We start from the raw sequence: 26,709 nt of genomic DNA on the forward strand, positions 1-26,709 counted from the left end.
AGACTCTCAACAACCACAACATCCATGGACATAGTCGCTGAGAGTGATGGCTCTCCATTATCAGACACTGTAATAATAAGTGGGTGAGTTTTTAAGTCATTGTCACTCATTCGTCTCTTAGTCTTTATTTCTCCAGTGCTGCTTCCAATGCGGAAGAGATTCGTTCCTTTGGCTTCACTTATATGATAAGACAGAAGAGCGTTATATCCAGAGTCAGCATCAACAGCTCTGATCTTGGCTACAAAGTATCCCGCTTCAGCAGAGTAGGGAATGTTCTCAGTATTAACTGATCCAGGATCAGAATAAGGCGGTAAAATAACAGGACTGTTGTCATTCTCATCCAGAATAAACACATTTACAGTCACATTACTGCTCAGAGGAGGAACACCAGAGTCTATGGCCTGAACATGGAAACTAAGGGTTTTCTGTTCTTCAAAATTGAAAGACTGTAGGTTATACAACTGGCCCGTCAATGAGTTAACACTAACATAATGTTTGCTTGTTGCTTTGTTATCCACAATAGAGTAAGAAATGTCAGCATTTTCATTTGAATCTCTGTCAACTGCTGACACTGTGTGAATAAGTGTTCCTGGTGGCGTGTTTTCTTTTACATAGACACTAATTATTTTTCCATTAAACTGCGGAGGATTGTCATTCACATCTGAAACATCAACATAAACCACACTGGTGCTGGAAAGAGCTGGGGTTCCCTCATCCACTGCTATTAGGGTAACATTATACTTGGAGATTTTTTCCCTGTCAAGCTGGCCTTCTAAAACGACAGAGTAATAATTTTTGTAGGAAGACTCAAGTTTGAAAGGTAAATTTCCTTGCAGCTTACAACTCAATTTCCCATTCATTCCACCATCCTTGTCTGAAACAGTGACCAGAGCCACAGCAGTGCCGGTTTTTGCATCTTCCCTTAAAGAAGAGAGCAGGGACGTTATTACTATTTCTGGCGCATTATCATTTACATCTATGACTTCGATTAGTACCTTACAATTAGTCGTCATGGGGGAAAGACCCTTATCATGGGCCTCTACTCTAAGTTCATAAAAAGCTTTGTCTTCAAAATCAATATTTCCTTTTACTTCAATCTCCCCAGAATATGGACTGATTACAAAAACATCAAGATTTTTTTCCTGACCATGACTGCTAAACAAATATGTTACTTCCCCGTTTGGACCTTCATCAATGTCAGTAGCATTGAGTTTGATTATCTTAGTTCCTCGTGGTGTGTTCTCTGTCACACTGACTTTATAAAGCGGATTGCTAAACACTGGAGCATTATCATTTGTATCTAAAATGTTAACTACAATTTGTAATGTCCCGGATCTTGACGGTTTCCCTCCATCGGAAGCGGTCAAGACTAGTCGAATTACAGGTTGTCTCTCTCTGTCTAAAGCTTTTCGAAGGATTAACTCTGCAGACATGCCGTGTTCACCACCCGGGTGCACTTCTAATGAGAAATGTTCACTAGGACTCAGTTTATAGCTTTTAACAGAGAAAGGTCCAACATCTTCATCCAATGCACTGATCAAGGAAAATGTAGCTCCTGGCTGCACTGATTCAGAGATATTCAAAACTTGAGTTTCAACAGGGAATGTAGGAGAATTGTCATTCACATCGTTAACATTAACTGTTACTCGGCTCAGACTAAGAGGGTGGTTAACTATCGCTTCAAAATTCAATGAGCAGGATGGAGTATTAGGACATAGCTGCTCGCGGTCAATTCTTTCAGCAACAAACAAGACGCCAGATTTCAGATTCACATCGAAATACCTCGTCCTCGTGCCGAATACAAGCTGAAACGCCCGTGATTCCAGATCTTGGACGTTTAAATGCATGTCCTTTACCACATTCCCGACGACAGTTCCGATATTTACTTCTTCGGACACGGAGTAGACAATCTGACCATACGCAGGCACTGAAGCACACATCACGAGCCAGAGGAAAATTATATGCGGGAACGTAAAGTCCTTCATGTCTTCCATCCTTCCGCGTGAGACGCCAACGTTATCAAAACAGTACACCGGTGATCAAAACTCTAAACACCCAGAATAAAGAATGACACACACGGAAACATGCACGCGAAAAGCGTCTAGATTGTGACGCCCGGTTATAGCACGTCACTCAGTTAAATTGTAGGCGGAGTTCAGAGGCTATATTGAAATTATTAAAGTTTCACGGTCTGCAGTGACACCACGCGGATTACGTGCGGTTCCGTGAGACGAAACCACATACATATTGTACACAAAACAGCACACAAAAGGAAATTAAGTTAACAAAAAAAAGCTTTGTTAGTCTATACAAAGCTAAAATATGTAAAAAAAAATAAAATAAAATAAATGAATATGAATATGAATAAAAAAAACATCGAAAACGTATATTTGTTCTTGAAATTTTAACGCTGAAAATGGACACTAATGCAGAGTCAGATATGTAACTGTATTGTAAACCTAACATGAAACTATGATTAGGGGGAAAATCAGCTAAAGAAAGGGAAACTTTTTTTTTTTTTTTTTTAGAAAGAAATAGTTTTCCTTAATACTTGATATAAATTTGTTTATGCATCAGTCGAGACTCTCTTTTTGGATCCAAGGGCTGCTACAACAAATGACAGATTTTCATTACAACTGGCTATTTTATGGTAATTTATCATTCTGTTTACTTAAACAGAACACTTGTTTTCAGATTTACTTTCACAGTCCTTTATGTAGTTTATGGAATATGTGATAATCTTCCAACAATGCACATTTCCAACAACAAGCCTCTTTTTGACTCTCCCTGGAACAAACTACATGACCTGAAAAGAACGGTAGACACGAGATGCTCTCAGAACAGTACAAATATTCAATATTAAGAAATTGTTTGCCATTACACCATGGCTGACACTTTATCCCTTGCACTGACAGCCTACAATTGGACTAAATCCATGTTATACTTCTACCAACATAACAGATACATTAGAAAAATGGGACTGAGAGATTAATGTAACCTTGGAGTAAAGAATGCTGAAAAAATCAGTGTATATGTCTATGTTGAACACAACTGCCCATATAGGCTACAACTGTCCTTAGCATGATATGTGAAAATGAACAACGCCACATGTCACAAAATCACACATTCACTCTCATAACTAATCCATGCAACCAAGAGTCTGTTCAGTATATATTTTCAAACTGTAAGATATAAGTTTTATCTTACCTTGGTAGTGCTTGGAAGTGTTTGAGTCATATTAAAAGTGTCTCCTTCATTAATGCTGATTAGCTCGGCATCCGACAATGGAAACGACGAGGGGAAAACGACTACATCACTCTTTATTGTGTCTGAACTAAAACACACGTCATACTGTTGAGTAGATTTAGAGAAGGACCAGCTTCCGTCTGGATGGGTGCTGATCACTGGAGCGCTGTACCTGCTGAAACTGCCGTCTGTCCTGTAGCATTTAGCTGCTATCAAACCCACGAGACTCAGTAAAAAGATGACTGATACTGAGACGATAGCGATGAACAGATACACATTCAGATCTGAAAAACTCTCCTCTTTAACAGGAACTTCTCTGAATGATGTCTTTATGTCATCCAGACTCTCAACAACCACAACATCCATGGACATAGTCGCTGAGAGTGATGGCTCTGCATTATCAGACACTGTAATAATAAGTGGGTGAGTTTTTAAGTCATTGTCACTCATTCGTCTCTTAGTCTTTATTTCTCCAGTGCTGCTTCCAATGCGGAAGAGATTCGTTCCTTTGGCTTCACTTATATGATAAGACAGAAGAGCGTTATATCCAGAGTCAGCATCAACAGCTCTGATCTTGGCTACAAAGTATCCCGCTTCAGCAGAGTAGGGAATGTTCTCAGTATTAACTGATCCAGGATCAGAATAAGGCGGTAAAATAACTGGACTGTTGTCATTCTCATCCAGAATAAACACATTTACAGTCACATTACTGCTCAGAGGAGGAACACCAGAGTCTGTGGCCATCACTTCAAACTGAAATCTTTTTGTTTCTTCGTGATTAAATGATTGTAAACTGAATATTTCTCCACTCAAACTGTTTATATTGATCAGTGTTGTTACAGGAACACTGGAGCTGGAACTGTCTAACAGTGAATATGAAAGTTCTGCGTTCTCACCAGTGTCTGAATCATCAGCTGTCACTTTTGTCACGAGACCTCCAGCTTGAACATTCTCACTTAGAAAAGCGTTAATAACGGGTGCTGGGAAATGTGGGGCATTGTCATTAACATCAGAGATATGTACAGTTATAACAGTGCTGCTGGAAAGAGCCGGAGTTCCTTCATCTGAAGCTGTAATTGTGATGTTATACTGAGAAACACTCTCTCTGTCCAGAGGTCCGTCTACCACTAGAGAATAATGATTGTTATATGACGTCTCCAGTTTGAAAGGAAACAAGCCTTTCAGCGCACAGTGAACAATGCCATTTTTACCTCCATCTTTATCAGACACTGTGACTAAAGCAACTGCAGTTCCTGCCTTTGTGTCTTCTTTCACATTTTCCAAAAGAGGAGTCACAATTATCTCTGGTGCATTATCATTCTCATCCATAACTTCTATTAAAACTTTACATTGGGTGCTCTTTGGTGGACTGCCTTTATCTCTCGCCTGAACTCGCAATTCAATTGCAGCATTTATCTCATGGTCTATTTGACCCTTTACAACAATATCCCCGGTTTCAGGAACCACAGTGAATAGACTTTGCTTTTTTATGTTTCCATGTTCAGCTATGGAATAAATAATTTCACTGTTGGTGCCCTCATCCAAATCAGTAGCAGTCAAAGAGATGATTTTTGAACCAAGATAAACATTTTCTCTCACCTTGATCTTGTACAATGGTTTGCTGAAGACAGGCTTGTTATCATTTATATCAATAACATTCACTATTACACTTAATGTGCCTGTCTTTGCAGGCTTTCCTCCATCAACAGCTGTCAGTACAAGGGGAATAACCGATTGCTTTTCACGATCTAAAGGTTTTTGGAGCACTAATTCAGCAGAAACACTTTGCTCTTCAGTTTGCACGTCAACAGAAAAGTGTTCATTCTTGCTCAGTTTGTAGTCTTTCAGTGCATTAATGCCAATGTCGTTATCTTCAGCTACAGGAAGATGAAATCTCTCCCCTGGAACAACGTCCTCGGTAATGTTTATCATTACAACGCTGTCCACAAAATATGGAGCATTATCGTTAACATCCAGAACATTAATTTCAATTCGATAAAGACTATGAGGATTTTGAACAACAGCCTCCAAATTAAGAGCACATTGCTGATTAGCGAAGCATAATTCCTCCCGGTCAATTCTTTCATTCACGAACAACGCTCCCGTTTTCAAATTCACGTCAAAATATTTTCTGTTGGATCCGGATACAAGCTGCAAGATACGAGATTCCAGCTCCTGAACACTGATCTTGAGATCTTTTGCTATATTTCCAACAACAGTTCCCTTGTTTACTTCCTCCGACACAGAATAGATAATCTTGCCGAATGAAAATTGCCATAAACCAAAATGAAGAGCTGTAATGACGAAAAGAGATCTTAAGATTTCCATCGTTGTTTCTTCAGCGCTTCAAAGATTAATCATCTGGGGGGAAAAAAACGTAAATGTGTGTCTCGTTGCGGCCAGGCTCTTCGTCTCGGAAGCATGAAGGCTGTATAATACCTTATCATTTGCTCATGGCAAAAATAGGCGGTTGCTCTTCCACTGTAGGGGAGGAGCCTCATTTTAATACGAGAAGTGCTTCAAATTCATGGTCTACAACGACATCGTGCGTTTTAACTGCATGCTGAATGGAGATATTTTATTTAGAGTGCAATATTCCACACTTCAAATATATAGGCTAATGTTTCAAAAGAATGAATTAGTAAATTGCAAAGTATGAATGCAAATAAAAAGACACATTTTTGGATAAATATATGCAGCACTTGTTATAATACGTAAATTATAAGGAAGCAAATTAAAAAATATATATTTAAATCTAAGATTACCAAAATGTACGGAAAGAAAATCGAGGATATGAGGTGTTAATGGTGCTGAAGACCCCCTCTCTCAAAAAAGAATCGAAGTACCCTTAAGTTTATAAATGTTTAATATAAACAGCATAAGAACTTGATTATAATATGCATATATGATGTATTGTTATTATTATTAGTAGTAGTAGTAGTATTAGTATTATTGTCACCGTCCTATTTTATTGTCTTTGTTCATTATAAATCGCATTTTATTGCTTTTTGTTTAGCATCTGTATTTGTCCTTGACTTTGTTGTCATTGAAAAAAAGAAACGAAAAAACTAATATTCAGTTCAGCGAAATCAATAAAAAGAAACGATAAAAAATTGTTTGCAAATACCAACACAACTTCACTGACAACTACAAAAAAGAATTCAAACTCCACAAATTTTACACAATAAAAGTCTTCTTACCTTTCCAGTGGTAGGAAGAGTTTGTGTGCGCGTAAAAGTTTCTTCTCCACTATTAATGCTGATCAACTCCGCGTCTGCTGGTGGAAACGGCGAGGGGAAAACGACTACATCACTCTTTATTGTGTCTGAACTAAAACACACGTCATACTGTTGAGTAGATTTAGAGAAGGACCAGCTTCCGTCTGGATGGGTGCTGATCACTGGAGCGCTGTACCTGCTGAAACTGCCGTCTGTCCTGTAGCATTTAGCTGCTATCAAACCCACGAGACTCAGTAAAAAGATGACTGATACTGAGACGATAGCGATGAACAGATACACATTCAGATCTGAAAAACTCTCCTCTTTAACAGGAACTTCTCTGAATGATGTCTTTATGTCATCCAGACTCTCAACAACCACAACATCCATGGACATAGTCGCTGAGAGTGATGGCTCTGCATTATCAGACACTGTAATAATAAGTGGGTGAGTTTTTAAGTCATTGTCACTCATTCGTCTCTTAGTCTTTATTTCTCCAGTGTTGCTTCCAATGCGGAAGAGATTCGTTCCTTTGGCTTCACTTATATGATAAGACAGAAGAGCGTTATATCCAGAGTCAGCATCAACAGCTCTGATCTTGGCTACAAAGTATCCCGCTTCAGCAGAGTAGGGAATGTTCTCAGTATTAACTGATCCAGGATCAGAATAAGGCGGTAAAATAACTGGACTGTTGTCATTCTCATCCAGAATAAACACATTTACAGTCACATTGCTGCTCAGAGGAGGAACACCAGAGTCTGTTGCCATCACTTCAAACTGAAATCTTTTTGTTTCTTCATGATTAAATGATTGTAAACTGAATATTTCTCCACTCAAAGAGTTTATATTGATCAGTGTTGTTACAGGAACACTGGAGCTGGAACTGTCTAACAGTAAATATGAAAGTTCTGCGTTCTCACCAGTGTCTGAATCATCAGCTGTCACTTTTGTCACGAGACCTCCAGCTTGAACATTCTCACTTAGAAAAGCGTTAATAACGGGTGCTGGGAAATGTGGGGCATTGTCATTAACATCAGAGATATGTACAGTTATAACAGTGCTGCTGGAAAGAGCCGGAGTTCCTTCATCTGAAGCTGTAATTGTGATGTTATACTGAGAAACACTCTCTCTGTCCAGAGGTCCGTCTACCACTAGAGAATAATGATTGTTATATGACGTCTCCAGTTTGAAAGGAAACGAGCCTTTCAGCGCACAGTGAACAATGCCATTTTTACCTCCATCTTTATCAGACACTGTGACTAAAGCAACTGCAGTTCCTGACTTTATGTCTTCTTTCACATTTTCCAAAAGAGGAGTCACAATTATCTCTGGTGCATTATCATTTTCATCCATAACTTCTATTAAAACTTTACAATGTGTGCTCCTCGGTGGACTGCCTTTATCTTTTGCCTGAACTCGTAACTCAATAGCTGGATTCTCTTCGTAATCAATTTGCCCTTTTACAACAATATCTCCTGTCTCTGGAATAATGGTAAAAGTGTCTTGTTTCTTTCCGTAACCAGCAAATGAGTAGATTATTTCACTATTTATTCCTTCATCCAAATCAGAGGCAAACACAGATACAACTTTAGTATCTGCAGCAACATTTTCCTTCAGTTTGACTTTGTAAAGAGGTTGACTGAACACTGGGTTATTATCATTAGCATCCATGACATTTACAATAATATTTAAAGTTCCTGATTTAGGTGGTTTTCCTCCATCTGTCCCGGTGAGAACTAGCTTAATAGTCGCTTGCTTCTCTCGATCTAAAGGCTTGTTCAGCACTAACTCTGCAGACACACTCTGGTCTTCACTCTGTGTATCGAGACTGAAATGTTCATTCGGACTCAGTTTGTATTCTTTCAGTGAATTACTGCCAACATCAGAGTCCTCGGACACAGGGAGAGGAAATCTCTCGCCAGGATTGGCTGTTTCAGTAATATTTACAGTAAACACTTTAACAGGAAAATGTGGCGCATTGTCGTTTATATCCAAGATCTTAACCTCCACCCTGTAAAGACGATGAGGATTTTTAGCGAGGGCCTCTATATTCAAAGAGCATTTCTGGTTCGACATACATATCTCCTCACGGTCAATCCTTTCATTAACAAACAGCACGCCAGTTTTCAGATTTACGTCAAAGTACTTCTTATTTGATCCAGTCACGATCTCAAACATGCGAGATTCCAGGTCGTGAACATTTATGTTCAGGTCTTTCGCTATATTGCCAACAACTGTTCCCTTATTTACCTCTTCCGGTACGGAATAGACGGTCTGAGCAAACGCAGAATCCAGCAAAGAAATGAGAAATATAAATCCACACTCGAAATATCCCATAAATGCCATGATGGTGATTCACAAATGTCTTGAAGATAGCTAAAAAAAAAGATAAACGCGAGAGAAGCCAATATTTCTTCTTTGCATTAGGAAGCACGAGACGAAACAGAAACCATCATCATGTCTCAACGACAGACACACTATAACACCAAGATTCTGAGAGGCTTCAGAATAAATCCTTTAAACCTTTAACTGACGGTCTGCAGTGACACCATGTGCTGAAACTATGCAATAACAGGAATGTATAACCAAAAATAGCTGAAGGAACAACAAAATGCTTGGAGACAAACAACAAAGATATTGATTTTCAAAGTAAGTAATTCAACAATAAAAAGCACCGCAAAAAAAAAAAAAAAAAAATATATAGATAGATAGATAGATAGATAGATAGATAGATAGATAGATATAATCCACTTGTTAATAATGCTAATTAGCTAATAAGACTGCAAACCAGTTATATCATGAAAAAATAAAATGGTCGGAATGCTGTAGGCCTATTGACCAATTGGCATTTAGGATCGGAATTATTATTATTACTGTAGTATTATTACGTTTCTTTTTCGCAATTTAATGTAACATTTCCTGTACGTCTGTTTAACTTTGTTACATTTGCTTTATATCGCTTTTCTGTTTTGTAAACTATCGATTATTAGATTATTTTTAAACATATTGTTTGATAGCCTACTTAAAAAACAAACAAAACAAAAAACACCCATCACCCATGCGTCTTTATAGCACGGATTGTGTTTATCGCAATTTATACGAGAAAATTAGATTTTACGTGCTTAGCTATGACGCAGTTTTCGCGTATTTTGATACGCACTTTATTGTGTGTAATACACACGCACGCCACACCACTACTAAACCTACCCTAAACCTACCCATGCGGATATGCACGTAAAAACTAATTTTCGCGTATAAATTGCACGATAAACACAATGCGTTTTATAGAGACGCATTTGGGTCATTCCTGGTATGCGGTGACTTTCCTGTCCCAATGATTTATATACTCATATTTTCTCTAAAATGAGTCACATATTTTATAATAAATGGCTTAAATTGTAGATTTAAGTCTTCTTTAACATTTAAACAGAGATAATAGACATTCAAAATACTAGGCTATTTTGTATTTTACACACCTTTTTATTGATGTATGCATTCAATTTTATCATGTCCTCAGTGCAAAGTAATCAACTTCCGCAAGAAGTATAAACCATGAAATGAGAAAAACCTCAAAATATTTTAAAATTATGTTATAGAGTAGGCTAAACTGCCTCTAATCATACATATAAATCATGTGAAAATATAGGTTTTTTTTCCCCACAATTTCCTTCAATTACTGTGTCCCTGAAGTCATCTTCCACCCTGTTAGTATATACTTTTTCACCTTCCAAAACCGACTGCAATTTCATTGAGACCATTTTCAAGAAGTGACATTATTTATTTTTCTCGCTGAAATTCAACTGTACAAACTGAGGTAAGCGTCGACTCTCACTCCTAACTTTTTTTTTTTTTAAGTTTTTTAAATGTTATCCTGCTTGTCCCACCCTTAAAGTTCCACCCTGTAAGTCTATGTTATGGAGAATGTTTGCCCTATCAAAAAAAAAAAAAAAAAAATGTAAAAACAAATCTGACATAGTTATAAAAGTTCTGTTCATCTGTAGAAGGCTAGCTAGCTAAATGTTGATCATTCAAAGAGCTATGGCTAACTTAGCTCAAAATGTTCCACCCTGTTAGGTCTATATTATGTGAAATGTGAAACTAACAGGGTGGAAATTCTAATAGAATAATGAGTATTTAGTGTATATAGCTAATTCTATGTACTGTATATATATATATATATATATATATATATATATATATATATATATATATATATATATATATATATATATTATTACTAAATAAATATGTTCCTACACTCAGCATCAAAGATTGATCTATAAAGGTTCTTTATAGTCCATATGCTGAGATGATTCTTTCCATTAGAGTTTAAAGTTCTTCTTTTTGCTTTTCAATCTGTAACTCAAAGCCACATCATTGCTGGTTTTCTGGAGCTCATGACAGACTGTCAACGTACTCTCAATATGTAAATTATTTATTTCTTAAAATTTGTTAAAATTTTAACTGTCAAATTGTAATAATAATATAAAGATACTGATTAATGAAAATAAACTGTTATTAAAAAGGTTATTTATAACATTAAGTCCCACATAGAACTTTCAAAGCATGGAACCTTAGAAAAAGGGTTCTATTCAGCGCCAAAAAAGGGTTCTGCTATTGTTACAAGCCGAAGAACCCTAATATGGTACTGTTTAGAACTTAGAGTTAAAAAAAGTTATTTGCAAAGTCTAATAAATGTTGAAATTGATCGCAGTTATACTGTAAACTGAATGTCTATAATGTAAAGAATATAAATAATCTATTTCACTATTTTCATAGAAACATCAGTGCCAGTATTAGTATCAGTGATTAGTAACTGTGAAATTATTACAAAATAAAAATATTTGTTAGGAAATGGCATCACCACTTTCTCCAGCTGAGATGTAGCGTCGCTATGGCAAAGAGAGATGCAGATCCTTGTATTTGTTTGTTAATGTAGTTAATTCAAATGAATTATAGCATCTTTATTTTTAATCAAATATAAATAAATAAAAAATTAATTTATTATGTCTGTCTTCTATAATTTATAAATATTTCTCTAGCCATCTGAAGAGAGAATTGTTTTCCGCCATGATTGATTGTGATAAGGAACCAGCTATTTGTGTGTCCCTCCCCCAAAGGAAATTTGGATTTTTTAAATTTGTATTATTATTGTTTTGAAACAATAGGCTATTATATAGGTGCAGTTTCACACATCCACTGAACCTGTTAACACTGGTGTTCCACTCTGTTATGCTCCTTTCCACCCTGTTAGACAAGTCATTTAAAATAATAATTTGACAGCAACGTTAATTGTTTGGCATACTTTTGTCTTATTTTGTGAGGTGAGGAGCACTAACAGCATATATATCTTTTTGAGCCAAAAAAAATATTATTTACCATCCTATTTGCAAAAATGGGCACAAAAATTACCTGTTTTTAATAATCAAGTCATATACTATTCATCAAAAATAGTTTTGCTTGTTTCAAGAAGAAAATAAATTCTAAGATGGCACAAGGCACATATACTATCCAAGAATATCTCATTATTGTTTAACATTTACATTATTAACATGTTGTGATAATGTATATGTCCCTAACAGGGTGGAATATTTTAATGGACAGTGTCTAAACAATCTACCCAATATTATTATTTTTTGAGTCCCTGAGATTAACCAATATGTATTCCAGTTAAACATGTCACTATTTCGGTAGAATGCTAAAAACATGAAAATCATGTACTTTTTCCCCCAACACTTAAGAAGCCAAAGTGTCATCGCATACCAGGAATGACCCATTTAGTGGGACCGAGTTGCGATTAATCATAGTATGTTAGTAAAACTGCAGATTAAACAAATTCATAATTTAGCACATCAACTTTAAAATCAAGTGAAACAACCACGTTGTGAAAATCAAACCAACATTTATGACAACCATAAGAAATAATTGCGAACAGCTGAGAACAATAATTAAGATGTAAATAGTTTACACAAATTTTCAACCATCTTCTTACCTTCTCGGTGGTAGGAAGAGTTTGGGTGCGTGTAAAAGTGTCTTCTCCACTATTAATGCTGATCAACTCCGCGTCTGCTGGTGGAAACGGCGAGGGGAAAACGACTACATCACTCTTTATTGTGTCTGAACTAAAACACACGTCATACTGTTGAGTAGATTTAGAGAAGGACCAGCTCCCGTCTGGATGGGTGCTGATCACTGGAGCGCTGTACCTGCTGAAACTGCCGTCTGTCCTGTAGCATTTAGCTGCTATCAAACCCACGAGACTCAGTAAAAAGATGACTGATACTGAGACGATAGCGATGAACAGATACACATTCAGATCTGAAAAACTCTCCTCTTTAACAGGAACTTCTCTGAATGATGTCTTTATGTCATCCAGACTCTCAACAACCACAACATCCATGGACATAGTCGCTGAGAGTGATGGCTCTGCATTATCAGACACTGTAATAATAAGTGGGTGAGTTTTTAAGTCATTGTCACTCATTCGTCTCTTAGTCTTTATTTCTCCAGTGCTGCTTCCAATGCGGAAGAGATTCGTTCCTTTGGCTTCACTTATATGATAAGACAGAAGAGCGTTATATCCAGAGTCAGCATCAACAGCTCTGATCTTGGCTACAAAGTATCCCGCTTCAGCAGAGTAGGGAATGTTCTCAGTATTAACTGATCCAGGATCAGAATAAGGCGGTAAAATAACTGGACTGTTGTCATTCTCATCCAGAATAAACACATTTAGAGTCACATTACTGCTCAGAGGAGGAACACCAGAGTCTGTTGCCATCACTTCAAACTGAAATCGTTTTGTTTCTTCGTGATTAAATGATTGTAAACTGAATATTTCTCCACTCAAAGAGTTTATATTGATCAGTGTTGTTACAGGAACACTGGAGCTGGAACTGTCTAACAGTGAATATGAAAGTTCTGCGTTCTCACCAGTGTCTGAATCATCAGCTGTCACTTTTGTCACGAGACCTCCAGCTTGAACATTCTCACTTAGAAAAGCGTTAATAACGGGTGCTGGGAAATGTGGGGCATTGTCATTAACATCAGAGATATGTACAGTTATAACAGTGCTGCTGGAAAGAGCCGGAGTTCCTTCATCTGAAGCTGTAATTGTGATGTTATACTGAGAAACACTCTCTCTGTCCAGAGGTCCGTCTACCACTAGAGAATAATGATTGTTATATGACGTCTCCAGTTTGAAAGGAAACGAGCCTTTCAGGGCACAGTGAACAATGCCATTTTTACCTCCATCTTTATCAGACACTGTGACTAAAGCAACTGCAGTTCCTGACTTTATGTCTTCTTTCACAGTTTTTAGAAGTGGAGTCAGTGTTATCTCTGGTGCATTATCATTCTCATCCATAACTTCTATTAAAACTTTACATTGTGTGCTCCTTGGCGAATGGCCTTTATCTCTTGCACGAACTCGCAATTCAATTGCAGGGTTCTCTTCGAAGTTTATACGCCCTTTTACAACAATATCTCCTGTCTCTGGGATAATGGTAAAAGTGTCTTGCTTCTTACCATGATCCGCAAACGAGTACACAATTTCACTATTTATTCCTTCATCCAAGTCAGAGGCAAACACAGATAAAACTTTAGTACCACCAGCAACATTTTCTTTTACTTTGACTTTGTAAAGAGGTTGACTGAACACTGGGTTATTATCATTAATATCCATAACGTTGATAATAATATTTAAAGTTCCTGATTTAGGTGGTTTTCCTCCATCTGTCCCGGTGAGAACTAACTTAATAGTCGCTTGCTTCTCTCGATCTAAAGGCTTGTTCAGCACTAACTCTGCAGACACACTCTGGTCTTCACTCTGTGTATCGAGACTGAAATGTTCATTCGGACTCAGTTTGTATTCTTTCAGTGAATTACTGCCAACATCAGAGTCCTCGGACACAGGGAGAGGAAATCTCTCGCCAGGGCTTGCGTTTTCTGTAATATTTAATGCAAATACTTTAACAGGAAAATGTGGCGCATTGTCGTTTATATCCAAGATCTTAACCTCCACCCTGTAAAGACGATGAGGATTTTTAGCGAGGGCCTCTATATTCAAAGAGCATTTCTGGTTCGACATACATATCTCCTCACGGTCAATCCTTTCATTAACAAACAGCACGCCAGTTTTCAGATTTACGTCAAAGTACTTCTTATTTGATCCAGTCACGATCTCAAACATGCGAGATTCCAGGTCGTGAACATTTATGTTCAGGTCTTTCGCTATATTGCCAACAACTGTTCCCTTATTTACCTCTTCCGGTACGGAATAGACGATCTGAGCAAACGCAGAATCCAGCAAAGAAATGAGAAATATAAATCCACACTCGAAATATCCCATAGATGCCATGATGGTGATTCACAAATGTCTTGAAGATAGCTAAAAAAAAGATAAACGCGAGAGAAGCCAATATTTCTTCTTTGCATTCAGACAACACGAGTCGGAACAGAAACCATCATCATGTCTCAACGACAGACACACTATAACACCAAGATTCTGAGAGAGGCTTCAGAATAAATCCTTTAAACCTTTAACTGACGGTCTGCAGTGACACCATGTGCTGAAATTATGCCATTACAAGTATAGTATATTTCCAAATCCACTGAAGAAACACATGACGCGTTTGAGATGAAATTACACCACTAAATACATATCACAAACACTAAAAAACAAGACTCTGATACATCGTATAAATTATAATAATTTTAAATGGCCAAAAAAAACAGAGAAGCTTATGTTCAAATTCCTCAGAAATGTAAATTTTTCACGCTAGAACTAATATTATTGTGCTGCTCTCCATGGTACTGGTCGATGCAGTCGCAACACACTAACAGCAGGATGCATTAAACCAGTCAGCCATAAACACAAAAACACACAAGTAGCTACATACATATTTCAAAATGTCAATTCATTTATTGTTAAATGGCTACTAATGTTGTTAGTAGGCTACTGTTAATGTAATTACTAAACATCGCAAACTGCGCGTGAACTCCCATCCAGTGACGTGAGTCGCACGTCTGTATAAGGGTACATTTTTATAGCAATTAGTCAGGGGCGATTCTAGGATTTCAATTTTAGGGGTGGCTCAGCCTCCAATGAGGATATGCTTTTTTTATTATTATTATGTAATATATTGCTTACACTAGGCATGAACAATACAGCATGTTCTATCAAGTCAATCCCTGAATATTGAATTCATTTCTAATCATTTTAAATATCCAGATAAAATCCATAACACATTTTTAGCAATTTTATTGCACTGCATTATAAAGTATTGCAAGAGTAGGAAAATTCACAAAGTCTCATGCCATGTATATTAAAGGAATTAATTTTTTTTTTTTTTTTTTTTTTTTAAAGCCCATATTTTACAGTGATGGGAAACCTTCTTGATTTGCTCCCGCATCATATAAACTCGATTTATGACAAAGAACTACGTAGATGCAGATATCATAATCTATCAATAAATGCAAAACACGTTGTCTTCTGCTTCTGACGCACTGCGCCGATGAAGATTGAAGAACACACTAAATAACGCAGACTAAAATACGATGAGCCGAAACCTGTCGCTGGTTTCATATGAGTTTTAAAGGGGACTGAGGCGAGAACGAATTAGTGGAATTACGGAGTTAATTGGAAGTTTTTAGGGGGGCTGGGCGGAAATTTAGGGGGACTAAAAACTGTACCTGCTGAAACTGCCGTCTGTTCTGTAGCATTTAGCTGCTATCAAACCCACGATATCAATTTACGCATCAATTTATATGTTTAGTTTTCAGATACAAATGTCTGGATGGGATTTTTGTAAACTTATTAAGATTTTTAAGGTACTTCATTACCCAAATAAGTAAGGAGCAGTGTGTCTCTGAAACGTTCCACACAAATTGCTGCGTGTAATTTAATTGCAGTGAATTTATATTTACAGATAAGTTAGCAGTAGCTTACCTTTCCAGTGGTAGGAAGAGTTTGAGTGCGCGAAAAAGTGTCTTCTCCACTATTAATGCTGATCAACTCCGCGTCTGCTGGTGCAAACGACGAGGGGAAAACGACTACATCACTCTTTATTGTGTCTGAGCTAAAACACACGTCATACTGTTGAGTAGATTTAGAGAAGGACCAGCTTCCGTCTGGATGGGTGCTGATCACTGGAGCGCTGTACCTGCTGAAACTGCCGTCTGTCCTGTAGCATTTAGCGGCTATCAAACCCACGAGACTCAGTAAAAAGATGACTGATACTGAGACGATAGCGATGAACAGATACACATTCAGATCTGAAAAACTCTCCTCTTTAACAGGAACTTCTCTGAATGATGTCTTTATGTCATCCAGACTCTCAACAACCACAACATCCATGGACATAGTCGCTGAGAGTGATGGCTCTGCATTATCAGACACTGTAATAATAAGTGGGTGAGTTTTTAAGTCATTGTCACTCATTCGTCTCTTAGTCTTTATTTCTCCAGTGCTGCTTCCAATGCGGAAGAGATTCGTTCCTTTGGCTTCACTTATATGATAAGACAGAAGAGCGTTATATCCAGAGTCAGCATCAACAGCTCTGATCTTGGCTACAAAGTATCCCGCTTCAGCAGAGTAGGGAATGTTCTCAGTATTAACTGATCCAGGATCAGAATAAGGCGGTAAAATAACTGGACTGTTGTCATTCTCATCCAGAATAAATACATTTACAGTCACATTGCTGCTCAGAGGAGGAACACCAGAGTCTGTGGCCATCACTTCAAACTGAAATCTTTTTGTTTCTTCGTGATTAAATGATTGTAAACTGAATATTTCTCCACTCAAAGAGTTTATATTGATCAGTGTTGTTACAGGAACACTGGAGCTGGAACTGTCTAACAGTGAATATGAAAGTTCTGCGTTCTCACCAGTGTCTGAATCATCAGCTGTCACTTTTGTCACGAGACCTCCAGCTTGAACATTCTCACTTAGAAAAGCGTTAATAACGGGTGCTGGGAAATGTGGGGCATTGTCATTAACATCAGAGATATGTACAGTTATAACAGTGCTGCTGGAAAGAGCCGGAGTTCCTTCATCTGAAGCTGTAATTGTGATGTTATACTGAGAAACACTCTCTCTGTCCAGAGGTCCGTCTACCACTAGAGAATAATGATTGTTATATGACGTCTCCAGTTTGAAAGGAAACGAGCCTTTCAGCGCACAGTGAACAATGCCATTTTTACCTCCATCTTTATCAGACACTGTGACTAAAGCAACTGCAGTTCCCGGTTTTGCGTCCTCTTTCACATAATCCAACAGAGGAGTCGTAACTATCTTTGGCACAATGTCATTCTCATCCACAACTTCTATTAAAACTTTACAGTGTGCACTTTTTGGAGGGCTGCCTTTATCTCTCGCCTGAACACGGAGTTCAATTGCAGAATCTTCTTCGTAATCAATTTGACCTTTAACAACAATTTCCCCAGAGTTAGAATTAATGCTAAACAGTTTCAGTTCATTGGTATTTCCATGAAATGAATATTGAATTTCACTATTGATGCCCTCGTCCAAATCACTGGCGGAAACAGAAATTATTTTGGTTCCAATTGATGTGTTTTCCTTCACTTTAACTTTGTATAAAGGTTTGCTGAAAATAGGCTGATTATCGTTTATATCCATGACGTCAACAACAATACTCAATGTTCCAGATTTGGGAGGTTTTCCTCCGTCAACAGCGGTTAATATTAAGTGAATAACGGCTTGTTTCTCTCGGTCTAAAGCTTTCTGAAGTACTAACTCAGCAGATATACTCTTTTGCCCGCTCTGAACATCTAAAGAAAAATATTCATTTGAACTGAGTTTGTAATCTTTCAGAGAATTACTGCCGACATCTGAATCTTTTGCAATTGGAAGAGGAAATCTTTCCCCCACATTTGCATTCTCTGTAACATTGACAACATACATGCTGTCGGTAAAAAACGGAGCATTGTCGTTCACATCCACAATCATAATTTCAAGCCGATAAAGTCTGTGCGGATTCTGAGCAAGAGCCTCTAAATTCAATGTACATTTCTGATTAGAGCCACACAACTCCTCACGATCAATCCTGTCTTTGACAAACAGCGAACCCGTTTTCACATTAACATCAAAATACTTTGCATTTGATCCAGGCATAATCTGAAACATGCGTGATTCCAGTTCCTGAGCGCTGATCTTGAGGTCTTTTGCAATATTCCCGATCACGGTTCCTTTATTTACCTCCTCGGAGACGGAAAAGACAATCTGGCCAAGCGAAGATTTCCATAAAGACAGAAATAAAATGATCCAGAAGCCAACATTTTCGGTGATATCCATGATTGTGCAGTCAATGTCTTGCGATTTATTTAATATAAAAGCGATTAAATAACTAAACAGACCTCTCTCGATACAATCCGAAATCACGACGCAGAAGCTACTACAAGCCTTGGTTATTTGCACCCTTTCAACGCATATTCTGTTGCTGTAAAGGAGGAGCTCAGATGACTCTCAAAGTTGTGGTCTGCAGTGCCACCACGTGTTGTAACAGTGATGAAACAATGATATATTACTTCATAAATGTTCTTATAAAACAAAGAGTGAACTAAACGTATCTGTAATTCAAATTCAAACCTTCATACGCAATCATTACGAAATAGGAAAAAAAATGTTGTCTTGTGTATTCCAGCAAATACAAATATTGAGAAGGAATAACGGCATTGTCGCTGTCCGTGGTACAGAAGTTGTTTTGCTCCTTAAATACAAGATAGGCTAAAGTTAAACTTAAAAAAAAAAAAAAAAATACAAACACAAACAGCAGTTTGTATATAAGGTCATTATCCAAGAACTGTATTTCCAAAGCCACTACATAATGATCTAAATTGTAAAACTAAAATGTATCATCTTAACAAGTCAGACATTTAAATAATAGTTCTAATTTGTCAAAGCAGTTCGGTATACGTATAATCTTGAGTTATATATAGGATGAGCGTAATAAAATAGAAAATTTAATTAAAATGATATTTCCTTTTTTTTCATAATTAAACTGGAAAAATAACTGTAATGAGAGTTCCTACCATTAAAACATTCAACTTAATCATTTCTAAAAATGTAATTTTGCAAGTCAAGCAGTGATTGCAATGCACAAGCAAGTTGCAATGTCTTACCTTCTCGGTGGTAGGAAGAGTTTGTGTGCGCGTAAAAGTGTCTTCTCCACTATTAATGCTGATCAACTCCGCGTCTGCTGGTGCAAACGACGAGGGGAAAACGACTACATCACTCTTTATTGTGTCTGAACTAAAACACACGTCATACTGTTGAGTAGATTTAGAGAAGGACCAGCTTCCGTCTGGATGGGTGCTGATCACTGGAGCGCTGTACCTGCTGAAACTGCCGTCTGTCCTGTAGCATTTAGCTGCTATCAAACCCACGAGACTCAGTAAAAAGATGACTGATACTGAGACGATAGCGATGAACAGATACACATTCAGATCTGAAAAACTCTCCTCTTTGACAGGAACTTCTCTGAATGATGTCTTTATGTCATCCAGACTCTCAACAACCACAACATCCATGGACATAGTCGCTGAGAGTGATGGCTCTCCATTATCAGACACTGTAATAATAAGTGGGTGAGTTTTTAAGTCATTGTCACTCATTCGTCTCTTAGTCTTTATTTCTCCAGTGCTGCTTCCAATGCGGAAGAGATTCGTTCCTTTGGCTTCACTTATATGATAAGACAGAAGAGCGTTATATCCAGAGTCAGCATCAACAGCTCTGATCTTGGCTACAAAGTATCCCGCTTCAGCAGAGTAGGGAATGTTCTCAGTATTAACTGATCCAGGATCAGAATAAGGCGGTAAAATAACTGGACTGTTGTCATTCTCATCCAGAATAAACACATTTACAGTCACATTGCTGCTCAGAGGAGGAACACCAGAGTCTGTTGCCATCACTTCAAACTGAAATCTTTTTGTTTCTTCGTGATTAAATGATTGTAAACTGAATATTTCTCCACTCAAAGAGTTTATATTGATCAGTGTTGTTACAGGAACACTGGAGCTGGAACTGTCTAACAGTAAATATGAAAGTTCTGCGTTCTCACCAGTGTCTGAATCATCAGCTGTCACTTTTGTCACGAGACCTCCAGCTTGAACATTCTCACTTAGAAAAGCGTTAATAACGGGTGCTGGGAAATGTGGGGCATTGTCATTAACATCAGAGATATGTACAGTTATAACAGTGCTGCTGGAAAGAGCCGGAGTTCCTTCATCTGAAGCTGTAATTGTGATGTTATACTGAGAAACACTCTCTCTGTCCAGAGGTCCGTCTACCACTAGAGAATAATGATTGTTATATGACGTCTCCAGTTTGAAAGGAAACGAGCCTTTCAGCGCACAGTGAACAATGCCATTTTTACCTCCATCTTTATCAGACACTGTGACTAAAGCAACTGCAGTTCCTGACTTTATGTCTTCTTTCACATTTTCCAAAAGAGGAGTCGTAACTATCTCTGGTGCATTATCATTTTCATCCACAACTTCTATTAAAACTTTACAATGTGTGCTCCTTGGTGTGCTTCCTTTATCTCTTGCCTGAACTCGTAACTCAATAGCTGGATTCTCTTCGTAATCAATTTGCCCTTTTACAAAAATATCTCCTGTCTCTGGAATAATGGTAAATAGATCTTTCTTTTTTCCATGACCAACAAATGAGTACACAATTTCACGGTTTATTCCTTCATCCAAGTCAGTGGCAAAGACAGAGATAACTTTAGTACCACCAGCAACATTTTCTTTTACTTTGACTTTGTAAAGAGGTTGACTGAACACTGGGTTATTATCATTAACATCCATGACATTTACAATAATATTTAAAGTTCCTGATTTAGGTGGTTTTCCTCCATCTGTCCCGGTGAGAACTAACTTAATAGTCGCTTGCTTCTCTCGATCTAAAGGCTTGTTCAGCACTAACTCTGCAGACACACTCTGGTCTTCACTCTGTGTATCGAGACTGAAATGTTCATTCGGACTCAGTTTGTATTCTTTCAGTGAATTACTGCCAACATCGGAGTCCTCGGACACAGGGAGAGGAAATCTCTCGCCAGGATTGGCTGTTTCAGTAATATTTACAGTAAACACTTTAACAGGAAAATGTGGCGCATTGTCGTTTATATCCAAGATCTTAACCTCCACCCTGTAAAGACGATGAGGATTTTTAGCGAGGGCCTCTATATTCAAAGAGCATTTCTGGTTCGACATACATATCTCCTCACGGTCAATCCTTTCATTAACAAACAGCACGCCAGTTTTCAGATTTACGTCAAAGTACTTCTTATTTGATCCAGTCACGATCTCAAACATGCGAGATTCCAGGTCGTGAACATTTATGTTCAGGTCTTTCGCTATATTGCCAACAACTGTTCCCTTATTTACCTCTTCCGGTACGGAATAGACGGTCTGAGCAAACGCAGAATCCAGCAAAGAAATGAGAAATATAAATCCACACTCGAAATATCCCACAAATGCCATAATGGTGAATCACAGCTATCGTAATGAAAGTCAAAAATAAAAATAAACGCACGAGAATGTATTTCTTCTTTGCATTCAGACAACACGAGACGGAACAGAAAGCATCATGTCTCAACGACAGACACACTATAACACCAAGATTCTGAGAGAGGCTTCAGAATAAATCCTTTAAACCTTTAACTGACGGTCTGCAGTGACACCGTGTGCTGAAATTATGCCATAACAGGAATAACCATAACCAAAACAGCTGAAGGAACAACAAAATGCTTGGAGACAACAACAGCCATTTTTAAAGTAATCCAACAATGAAAAGCACCGCTGTATGGTGAAAAACAAGTAAACGTATTCTTGCAGCCAGACTATCAGCATACTTCAAGTGTGTTTTGTGATTAGTTAACTTGAAGTGTGCTATTTTGAAACAACTAATTTTGTACTAAGTATATTTTAGTTGTAATTAAATTGTAGAAACGCATAACTCTAAGTGTATTTGTGTTATTTTGTGTACTAAATTGGACCAACTTCAAGTATACTTAAAGTCGTGAGGGAATAATTACATGCTTGATTAAGTTGATTAGTGATATTAAAGTGTACTTTATTTGTATTACAAGTACATTACAAATTTATTACGAGTGTCTTCGAAACATACACGCAATATAGTACCATATGGGTGTTTTTCTTTTTTTTGTGGCGTTTTCGCCTGTTATTAGGATAGGACAGTAGCTAAACAGGAAGTGAGGTGGGAGAGCGAGAAGAGACGGCATCAGGAAAGGTCCACAATCCGGGAGTCGAACTTGGGTCCCCCGAAGCACATGTCAGCGAACTTGCCCACGAGACTATCGTGGAATAACATATGTGAGTAAAAAGTATAGGCTCATTTATACCTTTGGCTTATCCCAAGTACTACACATCGAATACTTTGTCTTCAATAACAAATGTACATTATTAGACAAATAAAACTTAGCTATACTTTGTACAAAATACTATTGTATACTGTAATGTTTGTTGAAAGTATACTTTCAATGCATTGTTACAATGATCATTTCCAGCACACAGTTAAAATATACCTCAAACATATTTTTAATAAAGTGCAAATGAATACACTTTTAAAAAATAAACTTAATTTTCACTTCAAGTATATTTTTCTAAAATATTTTTTTAGAAAATATACCAAAGTACAATTATTTTAAAGTGTGTTAAAAGTTGTATTGTGAAAATAGGTAAAAGCATAATGCTAATATACTTTTAATATATTTAAAGATAGTACATATTTTGTCAGTATATTTGCAATGTACTATTGCAAAGGGAATATATTTCAAATACAATAAAGTATACGTTTTTCACTAGGGTATATATATATTATTCACTTTTAATGCTGCTAATTAGACTGCAAACAAACAGAAAAAAACGTCAAAAAGACTCTGGCTAAAAAAATCTCCTAAAGGCAGATTACGACAGAGGAAAACTGCTATGCAAAAAAATATTGATCCTCTTGGGGAGCTGCACAGAGAGATATTGAAGAGGTCAAAGCAGTTGGAAAATAATACGGTTGGAATGCTGTAGCCTATTGACCAATCTGCATTTAGGTCCGGACTTATTATTATTATTAATATTATTTCGTTTATTTTTTCTCTTTTTTTATTGCATAATTTCTGTAACGTACGTCTCTAATTTTGTTATATTTGCTTGACATAGTTTTTCTACTAATTATTTGGATACATGGCCAAAAAAACAAACAGAAAAACATCCTGCATCCTGGACAAGATTAATCATAGTATTAGTAAAACTGCAGATTAAAGGAATTCATAGACAACTTCGTAAATTGTAAACAAGTGAAACAACGACGTTGTGAAAACCAAAGCAATAGATGTGACAACCATACGAAATAATTGAAAAAATTAAGATGTAAATTTACACAAATATTCAACCGTCTTCTTACCTTATCGGAGTTCGGAAGAGTTTGTGTGCGCGTAAAAGTGTCTTCTCCACTATTAATGCTGATCAACTCCGCGTCTGCTGGTGGAAACGGCGAGGGGAAAACGACTACATCACTCTTTATTGTGTCTGAACTAAAACACACGTCATACTGTTGAGTAGATTTAGAGAAGGACCAGCTTCCGTCTGGATGGGTGCTGATCACTGGAGCGCTGTACCTGCTGAAACTGCCGTCTGTCCTGTAGCATTTAGCTGCTATCAAACCCACGAGACTCAGTAAAAAGATGACTGATACTGAGACGATAGCGATGAACAGATACACATTCAGATCTGAAAAACTCTCCTCTTTAACCGGAACTTCTCTGAATGATGTCTTTATGTCATCCAGACTCTCAACAACCACAACATCCATGGACATAGTCGCTGAGAGTGATGGCTCTGCATTATCAGACACTGTAATAATAAGTGGGTGAGTTTTTAAGTCATTGTCACTCATTCGTCTCTTAGTCTTTATTTCTCCAGTGCTGCTTCCAATGCGGAAGAGATTCGTTCCTTTGGCTTCACTTATATGATAAGACAGAAGAGCGTTATATCCAGAGTCAGCATCAACAGCTCTGATCTTGGCTACAAAGTATCCCGCTTCAGCAGAGTAGGGAATGTTCTCAGTATTAACTGATCCAGGATCAGAATAAGGCGGTAAAATAACTGGACTGTTGTCATTCTCATCCAGAATAAACACATTTACAGTCACATTGCTGCTCAGAGGAGGAACACCAGAGTCTGTGGCCATCACTTCAAACTGAAATCTTTTTGTTTCTTCATGATTAAATGATTGTAAACTGAATATTTCTCCACTCAAAGAGTTTATATTGATCAGTGTTGTTACAGGAACACTGGAGCTGGAACTGTCTAACAGTGAATATGAAAGTTCTGCGTTCTCACCAGTGTCTGAATCATCAGCTGTCACTTTTGTCACGAGACCTCCAGCTTGAACATTCTCACTTAGAAAAGCGTTAATAACGGGTGCTGGGAAATGTGGGGCATTGTCATTAACATCAGAGATATGTACAGTTATAACAGTGCTGCTGGAAAGAGCCGGAGTTCCTTCATCTGAAGCTGTAATTGTGATGTTATACTGAGAAACACTCTCTCTGTCCAGAGGTCCGTCTACCACTAGAGAATAATGATTGTTATATGACGTCTCCAGTTTGAAAGGAAACAAGCCTTTCAGCGCACAGTGAACAATGCCATTTTTACCTCCATCTTTATCAGACACTGTGACTAAAGCAACTGCAGTTCCCGGTTTTGCGTCCTCTTTCACACTCTCCAACAGAGGAGTCGTAACTATCTCTGGTGCATTGTCATTTTCATCCACAACTTCTATTAAAACTTTACAGTGTGCACTTTTTGGAGGGCTGCCTTTATCTCTCGCCTGAACACGGACTTCAATTGCAGGGTGTACTTCGTAATCAATTTGACCTTTAACAACAATATCCCCAGAGTTAGAATTAATGCTAAACAGTTTCAGTTCATCGGTATTTCCATGAAATGAATATTGAATTTCACTATTTATGCCCTCATCCATATCACTGGCAGAAACAGAAATTATTTTGGTTCCAATTGATGTGTTTTCCTTCACTTTAACTTTGTATAAAGGTTTGCTGAAAATAGGCTGATTATCGTTTATATCCATGACGTCAACAACAATACTCAATGTTCCAGATTTGGGAGGTTTTCCTCCGTCAACAGCGGTTAATATTAAGTGAATAACGGCTTGTTTCTCTCGGTCTAAAGCTTTCTGAAGTACTAACTCAGCAGATATACTCTGTTGCCCGCTATGAACATCTAAAGAAAAATATTCATTTGAACTGAGTTTGTAATCTTTCAGAGAATTACTGCCGACATCTGAATCTTTTGCAATTGGAAGAGGAAATCTTTCCCCCACATTTGTTATCTCTGTAACATTTACAACATACATGCTGTCAGGAAAAAACGGAGCATTGTCGTTCACATCCACAATTATAATTTCAAGCCGATAAAGTCTGTGCGGATTCTGAGCAAGAGCCTCTAAATTCAATGAACATTTCTGATTAGAGCCACACAACTCCTCGCGATCAATCCTGTCTTTGACAAACAGCGACCCCGTTTTCACATTAACATCAAAATACTTTGCATTTGATCCAGGCATAATCTGAAACATGCGTGATTCCAGTTCCTGAGCGCTGATCTTGAGGTCTTTTGCAATATTCCCGATCACGGTTCCTTTATTTACCTCCTCGGAGTCCAGCATTTTTTACGTTTCACAGAAGTTAGTCAGTCCTACAGGTTGTCAGTTGTCAGTCATGGCGCCAGGATGTTTGCCGGCTTGCCACAGTCTGTCCGTGTCTCTTTTATTTGTAATGTTTCTTGTTTGTTTTATCGCGCGCTCTGTTTGCTCCCCTCTGGTTTATGATCGCATGACCCTATTTAATATTCGATCGACTGTGTCCGATTGTTTATTTCGCGATCCCAGAGATGATTGGCGTCAGCACTCGCATTATGTGCCAGTCGCATTGAGGAAAATGTGTTACCTGCCGGGATGCCTGTGCATGTGGAGGAACCGGCGAAGGAAGCGTGGGAAGCGTGCTGGAGTCCTTGTGAGATCGAAGAGGATCGGGAAGAGGATCGGGAAGTTTCCAGTCATCGGACCAACTTCTTCGATGGCGGAGGCCGTGGTCGTGAACCTGAGATGTTCATACATTGTGCCTGTCTTCCCGTCTTTGGCGTTGATGCCTCAGTTTTCGCGGATGGTTTACGTAAGGCGACAGTCTGC

At 37.8% G+C, this 26,709-nt stretch overlaps 2 protein-coding genes across 2 annotated transcripts; both read right to left on the minus strand.

Moving 5' to 3' along the window:
• Positions 1-3,198: 3,198 nt before the first annotated feature.
• On the minus strand, positions 3,199-5,574 carry LOC306991354 (protocadherin alpha-2-like; the record flags this gene model as incomplete). Its single annotated transcript, XM_079599088.1, has 1 exon — positions 3,199-5,574. One exon carries the CDS (start codon positions 5,572-5,574, stop codon positions 3,199-3,201), a length of 2,376 nt encoding a protein of 791 aa, XP_079455214.1.
• Positions 5,575-6,383: 809 nt separating this feature from the next.
• On the minus strand, positions 6,384-26,187 carry LOC306991356 (protocadherin Fat 4-like; the record flags this gene model as incomplete). The annotated part of the gene is made up of 6 exons (XM_079599090.1): positions 6,384-6,393; positions 6,661-8,738; positions 12,457-14,748; positions 16,411-18,702; positions 19,602-21,893; positions 23,902-26,187. 6 exons carry the CDS (start codon positions 26,185-26,187, stop codon positions 6,384-6,386), a joined length of 11,250 nt encoding a protein of 3,749 aa, XP_079455216.1.
• Between the last annotated feature and the right edge of the window lie 522 nt (positions 26,188-26,709).

This window comes from Phoxinus phoxinus, assembly GCF_949152265.1.
Source record: "Phoxinus phoxinus genome assembly, chromosome: 23".
NCBI classification, from domain to species: Eukaryota; Metazoa; Chordata; class Actinopteri; order Cypriniformes; family Leuciscidae; genus Phoxinus; species Phoxinus phoxinus.